At 31.7% G+C, this 14,793-nt stretch overlaps 1 protein-coding gene across 2 annotated transcripts in view; it reads right to left on the bottom strand.

Moving 5' to 3' along the window:
* Window positions 1-2,408: 2,408 nt before the first annotated feature.
* The window catches only part of LOC145305204 (homeobox protein cut-like), an 85,290-nt gene continuing 72,905 nt past the window's right edge, over window positions 2,409-14,793 (bottom strand). The window contains exons 15-23 of one of the 2 annotated variants that reach the window (XM_080146764.1): window positions 12,877-12,947; window positions 12,508-12,581; window positions 10,667-11,030; window positions 10,233-10,443; window positions 9,794-9,886; window positions 4,787-4,879; window positions 4,256-4,482; window positions 3,693-3,969; window positions 2,409-3,391 (exon numbers count right to left, since the gene is read on the bottom strand). In XM_080146764.1, coding sequence (XP_080002890.1) covers window positions 2,901-3,391; window positions 3,693-3,969; window positions 4,256-4,482; window positions 4,787-4,879; window positions 9,794-9,886; window positions 10,233-10,443; window positions 10,667-11,030; window positions 12,508-12,581; window positions 12,877-12,947 — 1,901 coding nt within the window. In that variant the 3' untranslated portion in view covers window positions 2,409-2,900. The remainder of the gene's footprint in view (window positions 3,392-3,692; window positions 3,970-4,255; window positions 4,483-4,786; window positions 4,880-9,793; window positions 9,887-10,232; window positions 10,444-10,666; window positions 11,031-12,507; window positions 12,582-12,876; window positions 12,948-14,793) is intronic. The other variant, XM_080146765.1, reaches the window with a different exon arrangement.

The following is a 14,793-nucleotide window of genomic DNA, read 5'->3' as shown; positions in this document are numbered from 1 at the left end:
TGGTCTTTGTTTTTACTTTGATAATTGAAATGTATGTAGAACTAAATTTGATGTAGTCTCTCTTTATGTTTGGTCTATTTGGAATAATCAGCAATAATCAGATTGCCAACAATAGATTTAAGGGGCTGGGTATATGTTAGCTAGTAAAAATTAGACTAACTAGAAAAAATGAATAAGTTTGAGATGAAGTTTTTTGTAAACAACAAGTAACAAGCTCTCCTATAATCTTTTACGCCTCCTAAACCTGCTCTTACATCCTTTAGCTTTCATTCTCATTCACTAACTTTAAAAATCTTTATGTACTTTCAAATGCGACTTTTTTCAACCTGATAATTTCACCATCATACCACATTTGTGTCTTGAAGAAAAATTTCAAAGAAAACAGCATTGAACAAGATTGTTTATACTAATTTCAAAATAAAATTTTGTTGAATTGAACCCACGGCTGAATTGGAGCATGATTCCATTTCACAATTATAGCAAACTATCAAATTGAATATTTGCCAAAATTAAGTCATCAATTTCAGAGGGATAAAGGAAGTAACTTCATTTAGATTTAGTATTCAACAGGAATAGGTATAGGCCATGACTGACAACTATTTTTGCAAAAACTACTATTAAAATATTGTTCTTAAAATCAAAATTCCCCTTTTTGGTATAAGATTTATTTTAATATCATTTAAATTTTATGACATTTTTAGGAAAAAAAACTTGTAAAAGCATTCAATCTAGTTTTAGATCAGAGAAGAATGTTTCTAATTTGCACTTCTCTAGGACAGTAACATTTTTTATTGCCTATTAAAACTTTTTGTCAACATTTCCCTGTGGGGGATTAACAATTTTCTTTTTTTAGTAGTAACAGAGAGTAAAAAGTCTTTAAGAAAATTTCTGATATTCAACAGAAGGATGTATTTATGATGCATGTCCTAAAAATCTTGCAAATTGCTGGTTTAATTGGCTTTAACTTTTCAAGGATTATTATTTTTTGTTGTTGGGACAACTACCCCAAAAGAAATTGACAAAAAACTCAACAGGGGTTTGTAAGAAATTATGCACTTCTGGTCAAACATTTAAAAAAAATTTATTATTAAGTTAAAAGCCTAAAAAGAGATATCTACAAATGCTTATTTATATCTGGTGTATTGGGAATTAAGGGGAAATTAATGACTCAATTGTGTCTCATTCCATTTGCTAAGATGCATTACATCTCTACAATTCTACCCAATTCTACCATACATCATTCAATTCTTTTGTTAGATTCAAGATAAATATGTAGGATATATAGAACAAAATAGTAAGTATTTTTTTTCCTTTTTGTTTTGCATTGTATATATATGGACATTATTGTTCTAGTTTTTACATCACATGTGGTTATGATTGAGTTTTGAAAACTTTCAAAGAAATGACATATTTAATAAAAATACTAATATTATTATTACTTTTATTACATTGACTCATAGCCATAAAGAAGTTAATCTTCCTATTTTACATAACCTTATATTTAAACCCTCCATCCTTCCCCTGTAACCATAACTCCCCTTCCCACAAATAGAACCCACAAAATAAAGTTAATACATACATTTTGTGGTCAAATTTTGTGTATGAGTGTGGGTATGTGTCTGTCTGTGTTCTGCTTATTGAGTTGTAGAGTCTGATTTAATGGTAACATAACTTTGTTCTCAACTAATACATTGCCAATCCTAACTACTGAACAACTGGCAAAATTGACATTTATGCCAATTTTGCAAAACACATCCCTAAGTTATTTTTGTTTGGGGAGTGGGTAGAGGGAAGTTTTTAAAGGCTTGACAAAGGCTTGCAGAAAAGTTTATTAAGTGAATTACAAGATCTTACTAAAACAACTGTTTTATTGTAGATGAAAAAGATTCTAATAGGATTTGTTTTAAAGCACAAGCCATTTACCAAAAATCCTTCCTCTGCCAACAAAGGTTGTCAATTTGAGGGTTGTGCCTTTGTTGGTTCAATTGAGATATCTTTGTTTCACAATATTATAGAAAGGATTTAGAGGAGATCATATTAGGAAAGGAAGAGGGGGCGGGGGAATAATCTTCCCCCCCCCCCCCATTATATTAGGAACTTAAAATTGTTGTTTGGAGGGGGAAGGGGGCAGATATTTATGTCTTTGATGTGGTATTGTTATGTCATTAAATATCTGGGATAATAGCAGTATAAACTTAATTACAATACATTCCTAGCACATACACATACATACACACATACACACACACACACAAACAAACAAATAACACATAATATTGGTGGACTTTTGTTGGAGTTGGTTGATAAAGAAATGTAATTTTAACTTTAAACAACAAGTTTGTTTAAAGTCAGGTAAAGCACAGACTGTTCTACAAAAAATCTAAAAATTTAGATATGCATTGTTTTTTTTATGTTTTAAAAGCATAACACACATTATAAATAAAATTGTCTTCATGGAAATTATGACTTTTGTAATTTGATGTATTTTAACTATAATATTGACAAAATACCTTAAAAAAAATGAACTTCACCTTAATTAACTGAATGATAACTTTTTTTTTACAAGACTAAAATAGTAATTATGATAATTGTTTATGGTAACTTTTTTCTGACCAAACAGGTTTTTTTACTGGTAATTTTTTCTGCATTTGATGCTTTCACAGTTTTTTTTTACATATTTATTTACACTTTTGAGAATGGTTCTTTTAAAATCAGAATGATTTTTGGGTTTGGTTTTCATTTGCCCCGAAAGACTTTTATAAGATCATGACTTTGTAAGTAATTTAGCCTAATCCGTTTTACTGTATACATAAGGTATTTTTTGGTACATAATAGTTTTTTAATGATAAAGTTTTCTGTACCAAAAATAATCACAGACACAACATAAAAAAAGAATGTTATTAATCACTTTTATCCTCTTTAGCAAACATGGAGTAATCATTCACCACACACACACCATTAATAGTACGGCCTGTGCTGGCACCAACAGCTGATTCTGAGTCACGTGATTGCTCATCAGCTGATTCATTAATGTCGTCTTCACTTTGCGCCAACGCCGCCATTTTCTTTTTCTGCTGCTCAACTAGCTCATCCCAGGTAGGATTAAGCCATTGTGGCGCAAGCGGCTTGCGCCGCGACCGTCCACTTTCCGCGGATGATTTATTATGGCCATTACTACCTGTGCCTAAATTACCACCAATGCCAATGGCACTAATTTCATCATTGTCCTCCTGACAGTCTGAATCTACTTCAATCTCCCCGCTGTTGGCACGTTTAAAGCTAAGATCAAGTCCCCCTGTTTCTTTCAGTTTTTTAACCCCCTCCAAAGAATCTTCCTCACCAGGGTTGCTGTACACGTCTGAGGTTGGTGAAGATTTACCAGAGTAATTTCCTAAACATGTATTCCATTAATTTGGTGCAAAAATCCCTAAAGGGATTATTGAAAGGAACTTGAAAAATTTGTTCAATTATTTTGACTTGAAAAAGGACAATAATGACCATAAGTAGCGTTGAAAAAAAATTCTATAAAATTGACAGCAAACTATTACAAGGTGCAAGAAAGATGGAATGTTGTAAATGGAATGTTATTCTGTAATATCTATTCATATTGCTGTTACTTATTTTTATTTTAGAAGAACAGTCAGTAAATGTAATTATATAGCAGCTATATATAAAACTGATTAATAGGCTACCTGACATTTCATCATGTGGTCGTTTGCGCTGTGTCTTCCTTGACTCTTCCTGCAACTTCTTCAGCGCATTCAGCTTCTCCACGCTTGTGGGGTCCGACAGCCACATCTGCATCCGGATAAATGGCTCCCTCCCCTTGATGCTCAGTGAGTGCCATGGCTTGGGCTTGGTTAGAAGCTCACTGACTGATCCCTGGCTGAAACCTAGGACAGCCTCCCCGAAAAGTTTCTGGCCAAGGTTGTTGGTTATCAGGACTTCTTTTATTTTGTTGGTGACGGCCTGAATAAAAAATATGTAGGTATGACTTTTCAATGATAATAAGAAATTTCGTCATACAATATAAATGACACATGATAGGCAAGTATACATTTTATCGTTGGTCAATATAAATGTATATTGGCCTATCTTAGGTCAGTTGTATTGTATAACGTTATTTTTTAATAGACACTATAAGCTGCTTCGCATTATTTAGCACTGAAAGCTAATATAAACTCGGCAAAATAATGAAAAATTCATATTATTCGACTCATTACAAAGAAATGATTGGCTAAATTTTGTTACTTACCACAGTGTCTAATTCTTGAGTTAGTGCAGCCATTTCATACAAATTTGGGGTGAGATGCGGCATCCCCGCCTCTGGGCCGCCTCCGCCCATATGCGGCAGTCCTGCAGATTCAGCCAGACTGCGTGCAAGGCTGCCAGGAGATGGAAGGCCTCCAGCTTGTTGAAGACTGGCCGCCAGCAGCCGACTGTCCATGCCAGGTAAGGCTAGGCCGGGTGGCAAACGTCCACCTAACAAAAATTGTATTGTTGTAATATTTATCACTAATGATGGTAAAAGGTAAAAAATGTCAATGGAAGGAGATTACGTTAATACTATAAAACTATATTGCTAGAGGCATATAATTTCACACATGATTAATTTAGTAATTTTATTTATATTTATTTAATGAAGTTTAGATTTAAACAAAGCATTTAACACATTTCAATAATCATTTGCATATGTAAATGGGAACAATATGTAAGAAAAATAAATATTTGACAGGCATAGATTTTGAGAAAGTAAAAGTTAGAGTCAAACCGGGACTTTACTAACCTGAGGTATTGAGAAACTGAGGAAAAAGATCCGCCAGACCTCGGAACTGGTTAGGTCCTCCCCCGCCGGGTAACAGGGCTGGGTTCAAGCCCACTAAAAAAATAATTGAATTTTCTAAAAAATCAAAAAAATATAAAATTACAAAAAATATGTAGGTTTCTAAATTAGAAATGACAAATATTGATTAAGATAATTTTTAAAAACTATTTGCCTTGTCCCTAGCATCTTTGTGATGGGATAGGAAAAAGCAGAAAATAGCCTACAACCATAACAAGACTTTAATTTAAAAATTAATCATCTTTATAGTTTTTTGGTTTTCCTAGACCTTGACGGACAAACAAACAAAGAGATATTTTAAATAGCAAATTTCTTTAAATACCCAATTTGTTTAAACTGGCGGATTTTTTTCTGTCATCCTAATCTGTGAGTTTAAATATGCGTGGATGGAAATGAATGAATCATCAAAGTTTTGTATTTATCAGCATTCATTAATCAAATGATATCAGAATTTCTTAAGAGTGTATGGATACTGGATACGGGGTTTGAATACCCACCTCCCTGCAAAAATAACTAAAATAGGTCCTTTATCTATTTAGGACCTTTGTATAAAAATAAGAATACATTAAAAATCGCCTCTAAAGGTTTCTATAGATTCTTCGCACCTTAAGGACATTTTATTCAAAAGTACATGGAAACATTCAACCCTAAATTGTATTAGAAATTAATGTAACTCTACTGTATCTATTTAAATATTCTGAAATCTATTGTCTAACTATTACGTTTATTTATTCAAGCCAAAGAATTGTTTTAGATTTTTAGTCAAAATAACAATTATGGTATGATTGAGAGATAATTTGAAGCTTTAATTTGATATATATTAACTTATTTTTAAAAAAGCTTCTCTTTTCTTGCGGGTATCTTAAAGGATAAGACAATTAACGATAAATTGACATGTATCCCTAATGACAAACAAAATTGCCCCTTCTGGAGATGAAAATTATTGGTTGAAAAATTAAAAAGGATAATGTTATTAGTACAACCAATTAAAATTTATTTGAGGAAGTGTTTTTCTTCAGTTTATAAAAACATCTATCTATCCTCTCCCTTTAAGGCAAATTATATTTTAATAGCTGAGCTTTCTATTTTGTATTATGAATAATCATTAATATATAGGGAACATTTTAATTTTGTATTTTTCACACTTTTAAAAGAGAAACTTTTCTTTTTATATCTTATGTTCGTTTGTATCTACTTCAGTGTATGTAATATTCAGGGAGGCAAGTGACTTTGAACTGTTAATTATACTTGTATATACTGTTGATTCATTTATACAATTTAGCAGTGTACAAGCTTTTCCACCATTATCATTTCTTGTCATAGCTAGGGTTACATATCAATTCATCATCCATTGTCTTATCCCTTAAAATTCATGTTATCTGGATTTTATTCATACAAATATAAAAATCCGCAATCTTACCTATAATAAAAAATAATTCTAAATGTTAATTGCCTAAAAAATAGCCATCTCCAAATATCAAATAAAGATGAAAATAAATATTGAAGGGTTGAAAAAATTACCGTATTTTCGGAGCAAATGATCCAAAAATTTGTGCTATCAAAGGATTACGTGGATCAAACCCCGTATAGGATCTCAAATATTTTGATATAATCCCTTGTAGCTAGGTATCAAACAGTATCAAATGCAAGCAAGGTTGTGAGTTAGGCCTGTTTAATTGACAAGGAATACCTCTAATGATACTATCATAATAATGTATTTGCTACAGCATATTTTTCCGAGAATCGACCCCATCAACTCCCCGACAACAAGTGGATGTGTTAGCACAAACTGTATTTGATTCTAACAGGGATTACTTGTACATTTATCTAGAATGATGACTATAAACAACAAAACAGGAGAAAATAAACGTTTACAGGGTGTCTTGGAAAAAAAAATTCACATTAATTTTACATAGCTATGAGAAACACAGATTAATCAAACATAAACAGATCAAACATGAGGATGAAATCTTTTTTTTCTTCCCTCTACCTATCACTGAACCGACAAAGTTCTCAATTTTATAAAATCATTTCATAGCTTTATGCTTTTCTGTTTCAAAATTGATGTTTATGATGGTTTCAGGCTATTTTTCTACCCTTCATTTCCTCGTCCAATACAGGGCCCCTAGATGCTATAAGCGAAACCATTAATAAATTGGAATTACCAAAGAAATATATTAAGGTCACCCTGTATACAAATACACACAAACACATACACACACACACACACACACACACACATACACACACACAAAACTAAAAGAAAAGATCCTGAGTATAAAATAAGATGGAATGATCATAAAAAAGATTAGGCTGCGCAATTTTGATTGCTAATAAAGATACAACATCAAACATAGAGGGATAAAAACAATGGAATATAATCAGAAAAACAAGGATGACAACATTCAAATGATCAATTAAAAATACACAAACAGAAGAATGATAAATAAAAGAGACAGAAAAATAGAAAAAGAGAAAATGGATATGGAAGAGATATACATACAGAAAAAAAGAGAAAGAGATAAAAAATGACAAGCCAATACATGTGGAAAAAATCTAAAAATAGAGAAAAGTGGAAAAAAGTGAGAGAGAGAGAGAGATAGACAGATAGATAGAGAGAGAGAGAGAGAGAGAGAGAGAGAGAGAGAGAGAGAGAGAGAGAGAGAGAGAGAGAGAGAGAGAGAGAGAGAGAGAGAGAGAGAGAGAGAGAGAGAGAGAGAGAGAGAGAGTGAGAGAGAGATAGAGTAGAAAAAAAGAGATTTAAGACAGAAAATTTAAAGATCTAATCTTTATTTAAATGTGAGTATCTAAATTCCTTTAAATTTAAACAGTACGTAAAATTTATATCAATTTAAACAATAGTTTTATCTTTTTGTAAATGTAAATGTAGTTATTTAGACTAGAGTTCGAAAAAAAAGGTCTTAAAACGTGCTAAATTAATTTATTTTTCTGAAATGAGAAATTAAAATTAAAGACAAAGATAATTAAAATGGTTTTATTTTAGAAAGTTTTTTTTAAATTTTAATTTCTTCGACTTAATAAGAGCATTTGATTTGATGTCTAATTATTTTATGATAACAAAAAACGTTTAAAACTCCTATGGCAAATAAATGTCTTTGTTTCATTATAAAAAAATTCAAGATGCCCTCATATTGTTAGAAATCAAGGGATGAATAATACAAAATTGGCTTTCTGTATGTCAAGTATATTTATTTCATAAAAGAATCTATTAGATTAGAAAAAATGTTTCATGTTAGAAGCATAGATACTTATAAAAAAGATCATATCCGTCCGTCTGCACGAACTTAACAGTTAGATATGAAAGTAAAAAACTTGCAAAAATGCTAATATACTAGCCTATTTATGTAATAAAATTAACAATTTTTTTATTATTAATTTAAAACAATGTTATGGACTTATTTATTATGTAAAATTTCGCATCTATGTTGTCATCCCTGTTTTAGCAAAAAAGTTGACACATGTTTTATTGCTTTGAAAATTGGCGATATTATTATATAAAATAGATGCGGGATAACTCTGTAGCAATTTTTTCACACCATAGGGTCTATTTGGGATAGGTGACTTTCTAGGCTTTTAATCACCTTTTAAAAATATAGTGAATGATAAAATGTATGCATCAGCATGTCTGCATGAAGATTTAAGACTATTTAAAAAAAAAATTAAGGAAAAGGCTTTCTTTAAAGTCATTACTAAATTTGCCCCTTAAAATTAATTAATTTTAGATTTCAGTGTTTTATGTGATTATTAATGTATATAAAAGTCAAAATGGATTGAGGAATAAGAAAAAAAAGTTTTATTTGATTTTTCGAACAGCCATTAGAAAAAATAGGTTAAATAAAGATTAATTGGAATCATGATTATTGTTTTTGATGAAAATAAATCAATAGATATAGTAGATACTAATGAATGCACTTTACCATCTAGATCTTAAACGGACAAATAGAAAACCTTACTACTTTATATGAATAATTGTGCATATCCCCTTTTTTCTGATTAAATTTATGATTAACTCTTTTTGCGGCCTGCCTTCTAAATCAATATATGTATACTAGACAAAAGTTCACTATGCGTTCATTTTTCAACAAAATGAGTTATTCATAAAATTTTAATAATTTTTCATTAGGTTTTGGGCTGTCTCCTATATTATCTGTCAAGCATTGAAATCGTTTTTAAATTTTAGGTTTTCCCCTATGTCTAACCTCTGTTAGGAGCATTAAACCATTATGGGCATCTGTCCTGCAGGGCTACCTAGTATTCAAAACAACAAAACCTAACCAAAATTTATAAACAAATAAACGAAAAACCAACTTTCCATTCCCTTACCTTTAGCTTAGGTTATGTCAAAAATAAAATGGTGGGGGAGGAGGAGGGTTATGTACTCAACAACGGACTTTTAGGGAAAATGCCATATTTTTTAAAAGTATGACTAAATAGCCTTCTATTCTAATGAGTCTCACAGTGACTAGTGCGAGCTTTTTACAGTCTAACAAGATCATCACTATCATATATTTTACAATATATAAGTGAAAACATATGATTCATTTTTTATCACATTTTTTTGTGCAAAATACTCTTTTTGAAAATTGTGCATATATACCCGCCCCATAGCATTTACAATTAATTTAGATTTGGGTAGTTTTTAAAGAAACTAACTGGCATTGATAGGATCGAAAAGCAAATTCAAAGCTGCAATTAAAAATAAAGAAAGGAGGTGTTTTCATGCTTTTTTTCAAAATATTTAATGCTGTTGTTTTTTCTTTTCGGTATTTTCTATAATTTTTATTCATAAATGAAGAAATGAATCTCTTTTTATAATTTATCAATTAATGATTACTGTTTTTCCCTTAAAGGCAGAAATTAACACAAAAATATCTTCTGCATTGTCCTATTCCTGTTAACATGCTTTAATGAGTCATGAAAATAACTTACTTTGACCGCCAGCAAATGAACCGGTTCTGAGTAGCTTGTCTGGCAGAATTTTGTACTGGCTCGCCACAAGCTTGTGAATTGCGGTATCGTCGTCTGAAAAGGATTAAAACATTAATTCTGTGTTTTACCTAACCTAGTCCTCGTAAAACCATATATCTTTTAAAACATTAAATACTGTTAAACATTAAACTAAAATTGATGTTTATCCTTAGATAAAAAGTAAAAAGACTTCTAAATAGAGTTAAAGGTTAACTCCAACCTCCGCCCCTCCCATTCCCACTTAAAACCAGTAAATGTGCACGCCCCTGCCTAACTACAACCCCTACAAAGGCGTGCACCCCTTGCCCTTAATACAAATAAAATCGAAATAAATTGAGAAAAAAAATCTGCACGCTTCACGCCCCACTAGAATATCGCCACCGTGCACGCCCCTGCTTACCTAGAAACAATTTCATCCTAATAAAGGGCTCCCGACCCTTTTGTGTCAGCATGTGCCAGGGCTTGGGCCGGGCCAGGAGGTCGGACACGCTGCCCTGGGAGAGACCGAGGACCGCCTCACCGAATAGTCTCTGGCTGATGGAGTACTGGGAGAGGATCTCCTTGGTCCGGCGCACCACGTCCTCCGTGTTCAGGTGAGAGAACAGGTCAAACTAAAACAAACAGTAAACTGTAATACAGGGGGGAAAATGAATATAGACCAATATTTCATAGAGACTGCGTATATTTTTATTAAAACGACAGTAATCAGTTAAGATTAAACGCTTTTTAGCATATTTTAGACTATTAATACCTATCTTTTATACTTTTGAATAAAAAAAATTAAAACAAAAATAAAATAAACATAACCATGCAAATATGATAATTGTATGTCACCTTTACCTGATGCTGAGTTATCGGCGGTAAAACTGCTTTCAGCGGCCGCTGACCTCCAAAACCGGGAGCCGGTAGCGGCTGGGACACAAGACTGTTGGTGATAGACGCCATCCTTTGTAGCGGCGACGAGTCCATGGCACTGCCGGCCGCTAACGCAGCTGCAAAGTTGCCGGGGTGGAAATTTGGCGGTATTTGGCTGACCACGGCGCCGCTGTGCGGCGGTAGGCCGGCGGGGCGAATTTGAGGTGGAGTGGCGAATTGGGGAAGGGAGGATTTGAGGTCTTCTAAGTGGTTGGGGGTCGGAGGGTTGGGCGATTTTTTGTCTTGGTGATTTGCATTCTCTTTTTCTTCTTTGGAGGAATCCCTAAATAATATTTTTTATTAATGTTAATATTTGACTAATAATAATTTACTGAAATAAGAACTTGAAAAATATTAGGGAAGATTAATTTTGCGTCCATTGCCCAAACTACCCTTGATTTTGACCATATTAGTTGTTGAATAAATACATAGGCCGATTCTAAAGACTATTTTCCATAGTATAATCACATTTCAATTTAAGATTGTTAGTGATAAAAACATTACTGTTATAATTCATAATAGAAACTACTTTCAAATGTAAAGAGAATAGGAGAAATTGAAGGGTTTTAAAACCAGGAATAAACAGAATTTCAATACAAAGAAGTACATGCGTTTTTTGGGGCGGGGCACAAAACTCAAAAGAGGGGTGGTAGAGTTAAAATTATATGATGGTTAAAAATTCCCATTTTTTTGGGAGGGAGGGGGGAGGTTGAACCAACATTTTGGGGAAAAATTAACTTAGGGACGAGTAATGTAAGTAAATCATTAAATATGACATTTTCTTTGGTTAATACTCAATATTTTAATTTAATTTTTGCTTTATTTAAAATCCATTGTTCTATGGAATATCATAATGTATGTGTCTGGTTTTCAACTAATATGTCTACATTTATAATACATAACTTCACTATGGGTTATTATATATATTTTGATATATTCAAAAATTTTATGGAACGGTATGACTGTATGGTTGTACTTGTCTGTAAAGAATATGTTTAATTTTCTTTATAATTTTTCCACCTTTTCCTTTATTGTACTATTATATAACGATATTATAAAGCAAGCAAGTTTTTTTTTAAATATTACTAATCACTAAACAAAATGATTTTTTCTTCATTTCAGGAAAACTGAACATAGTTCCCGAGATGTTTTTTTCCTTTTTATTTTAGAATTTAGGTCTAAAGATGGTCATAGTATTTTTCTGTAACCTTCCTACCCCTTTTAAAAACAAAGCACTTGAGATGCAGCCGCTAGTTACCTATCAAATATCATCAAAGCCTAGCTAAAGCTGTTTCAAACATTTTCAAAACCTTTAAATTTTGACCATTGTAAGGTCATAGTGTTTCTATAATTTGCTTGATCTATTGTTAGATATTGAATTTCCCAATTATATTCAAACACTCACAAACTAACTAGAAACACACAAATTAATAAAATCAAATAATAATACCATTGATAATTATAATATTATTTCAAACATACAATTTTTTTTAAGAACAGCTAAAAAAAATTTTATGTACCTACAAGAACCATAAAGTTCATAAGTAGTGTAGAAAAAACAAGATTTATATATTTATTGAAAGCAAGGATAAGTAGGATATTAAATTTTAGAAATATAAGGACATTATTACAGACAAACATACATATTACATACCAAGTAAGTTAGAGAGAATATGCTCAAATTTCTGCAGAATCTTCACGAAAAAGTATATCCTTTAAAATGGCTATGAAGCACACATTTGAACCTAAAATAAACTCACCATCCTTTGTCCTCAAGTTCGTCTCTCTTGTTGTTGACGGCCATCTGATGGTGCTGCTGTCTTGAGAGCTCCGCCTAAATGTACCAATGTAAAAAATGTTGCCCTTGTTGCTTTTCATAACAGATTTTCGGTGTTTTAATCTACTGACTATTAATATTTTTCATTTATATCATAGTGTATGACAATTAGCATCTTTATGTTTTATATTTAAAGAGAAGTAAGAGATTAGATAATAGTATAAACCATACCAAGAATTCGCGTGGTTATCGAGATCTTAACAGACAGACAAAAAAACTAACTACTCTTTATTCTAGGATATTTCTGCAGAGAGGTTATCCAGGTAAAGAATCTGGTAAAAACTGTACTTGCCTGATACAGTGACAATGCCTGCTTCATATCTTCTGGAGCTTGGTGCCCACCAAAGCCAGGTAGAAGCAGACCTTAAAATATGCATTATCAGAATTACATTAAATTTAAGAGGAAAGGTATATTAGACTGCAGATATTTATAGGGTTTTAAAAATCAGCAGTGTAAAACTTTCCCACCAATCAGGGGCGTCAAAGCTTTTTATTTTTTTGGGGGGGGTAATTACCCCCCCTGAAATCTGTTGGCAGGGGTAAAATTTGTTTACCCCCCCCTAAATTTACCCCCGGGGTAAAATTTTTGGGGGGGGTAATTTAAATTTTATCAAAAATTTAGTATTAAAATAGATTTGCTCAGCTGAAAAATTATACCATTTTAAGGTAGTAAAGAGAAAGACCCACATTTTTATCAATAATAAGCCATAATTAATTGTGTATAGTAGAATAAAGACTCGTGCTTATTTGAGGGTTTCAATTATCTCAATATTTCGAAGTATTTACATTTTGCAGCAACTTCCTAACAAACAGACACAAATAGACAGACAAAAAAAGTTGTACATTTCAAAAAGCCAGAGTTAGGAAAGCTAAGATTTCTAAAAATGTTTTGAACTTAGAAAACAATGACATACAAATATTTCCAGGGAACAGAGGATAGCTTTTTTACCCATAAAATCTTGTTGTGACATTTTGTAAGACAGAAAAAATAGATATAAAAAGTCTAGATGGTCAATCCTCTGATTGGACCACTAGGACCCCATAAATGAATCAAGCTGACCATATTATTAGTTAGAAAGTAAACATAATGTTGCACAATGGGAAAAATTTGATTTTTTTCTATTTGATAAGTTAGTTATAGATAGTTACTTATATTTATAAGGTATTGAATCTATTGTGGAAAGAGTATTTTTAACTTCTATTGACTAATTCCAATATCCCTGGCGTTTTGTGCCTATTAAATGTTTGTTTATAAGTTTTAGTGCCATAAATCCCCATGAATCTCAAAACATTAAAAGGTTGAAAAAAATTATTTGTCTGCCTCTAATCTATCCTTCTATTGTATTATCTATTTAATTTTCAATCTATCTATCTTTCAATCTTTCTATTCACCTACATATCTCTATCTTATTTCCTTTTTCTCACTTTATTATTTTTTATTTTTATTATATTTTATTTTTATTATTGATAAACTAAATTATCCCTTCTGTAGATTAAAATTTAAATTATTGTGGGAAATGTCTTAACACTGAATGTCTATTTATTTATTCTTTATTTCTTTATTTTTTTTTTTATCTATTTTCATCTTATTTTCAACAAAAGGTGTAAAAAATAATTCTTTAATCTATCATGTCTTATTTTTCTTTCACAGTAAAGGAAAGATCTAAGAAAATTTTTGACATTTAATGTTTAAAATATTTAGTTTTACTGTTCTTCTCAGTTAGGAGGTTGAAACTTTTTTCATCCCTTTAGCAAAAAAAATCGGTCCCAAATGATATCCTGTTTAACACACATCAATCGAGCAGAGTGGAGTGTTTTAGGGTAATCCGCATAATTTCAATTTAATTTACAAATCTTTACAATATGTTAAAGGTCTTATAATTAAAAATTGGACAACCCTAGTATTACATACAGAAGAACAGACACAAACTAATAAAGAGTATCTTAACTCAGAGAGAGGGGGGACAAGGGGATGTTTATTACTCAAGTCCCCAAAGTCCTGTAATACCGATTTCTTATTCGTTGGCTTAACAACTTTGGGGAGTTTAGTGAATTCTGATTGGTTGATTGATTAAGTTGAGTGTCAAACGTTTCAACCACTAATTTTAATCTATAGAAGACGTAATTTTGTGTATCATCATTGGGAATGTACATAAATTTTCGGCCATTGTCTTATCCCTTAGATCCCTGCGCTAAACTTCTAAAAATA

This window comes from Acartia tonsa, chromosome 14 (genome assembly GCF_053477335.1).
Source record: "Acartia tonsa isolate MP-2025a chromosome 14, ASM5347733v1, whole genome shotgun sequence".
In the NCBI taxonomy this organism is placed as follows: Eukaryota; Metazoa; Arthropoda; class Copepoda; order Calanoida; family Acartiidae; genus Acartia; species Acartia tonsa.
This window is presented reverse-complemented; position numbering and strand designations above follow the sequence as displayed.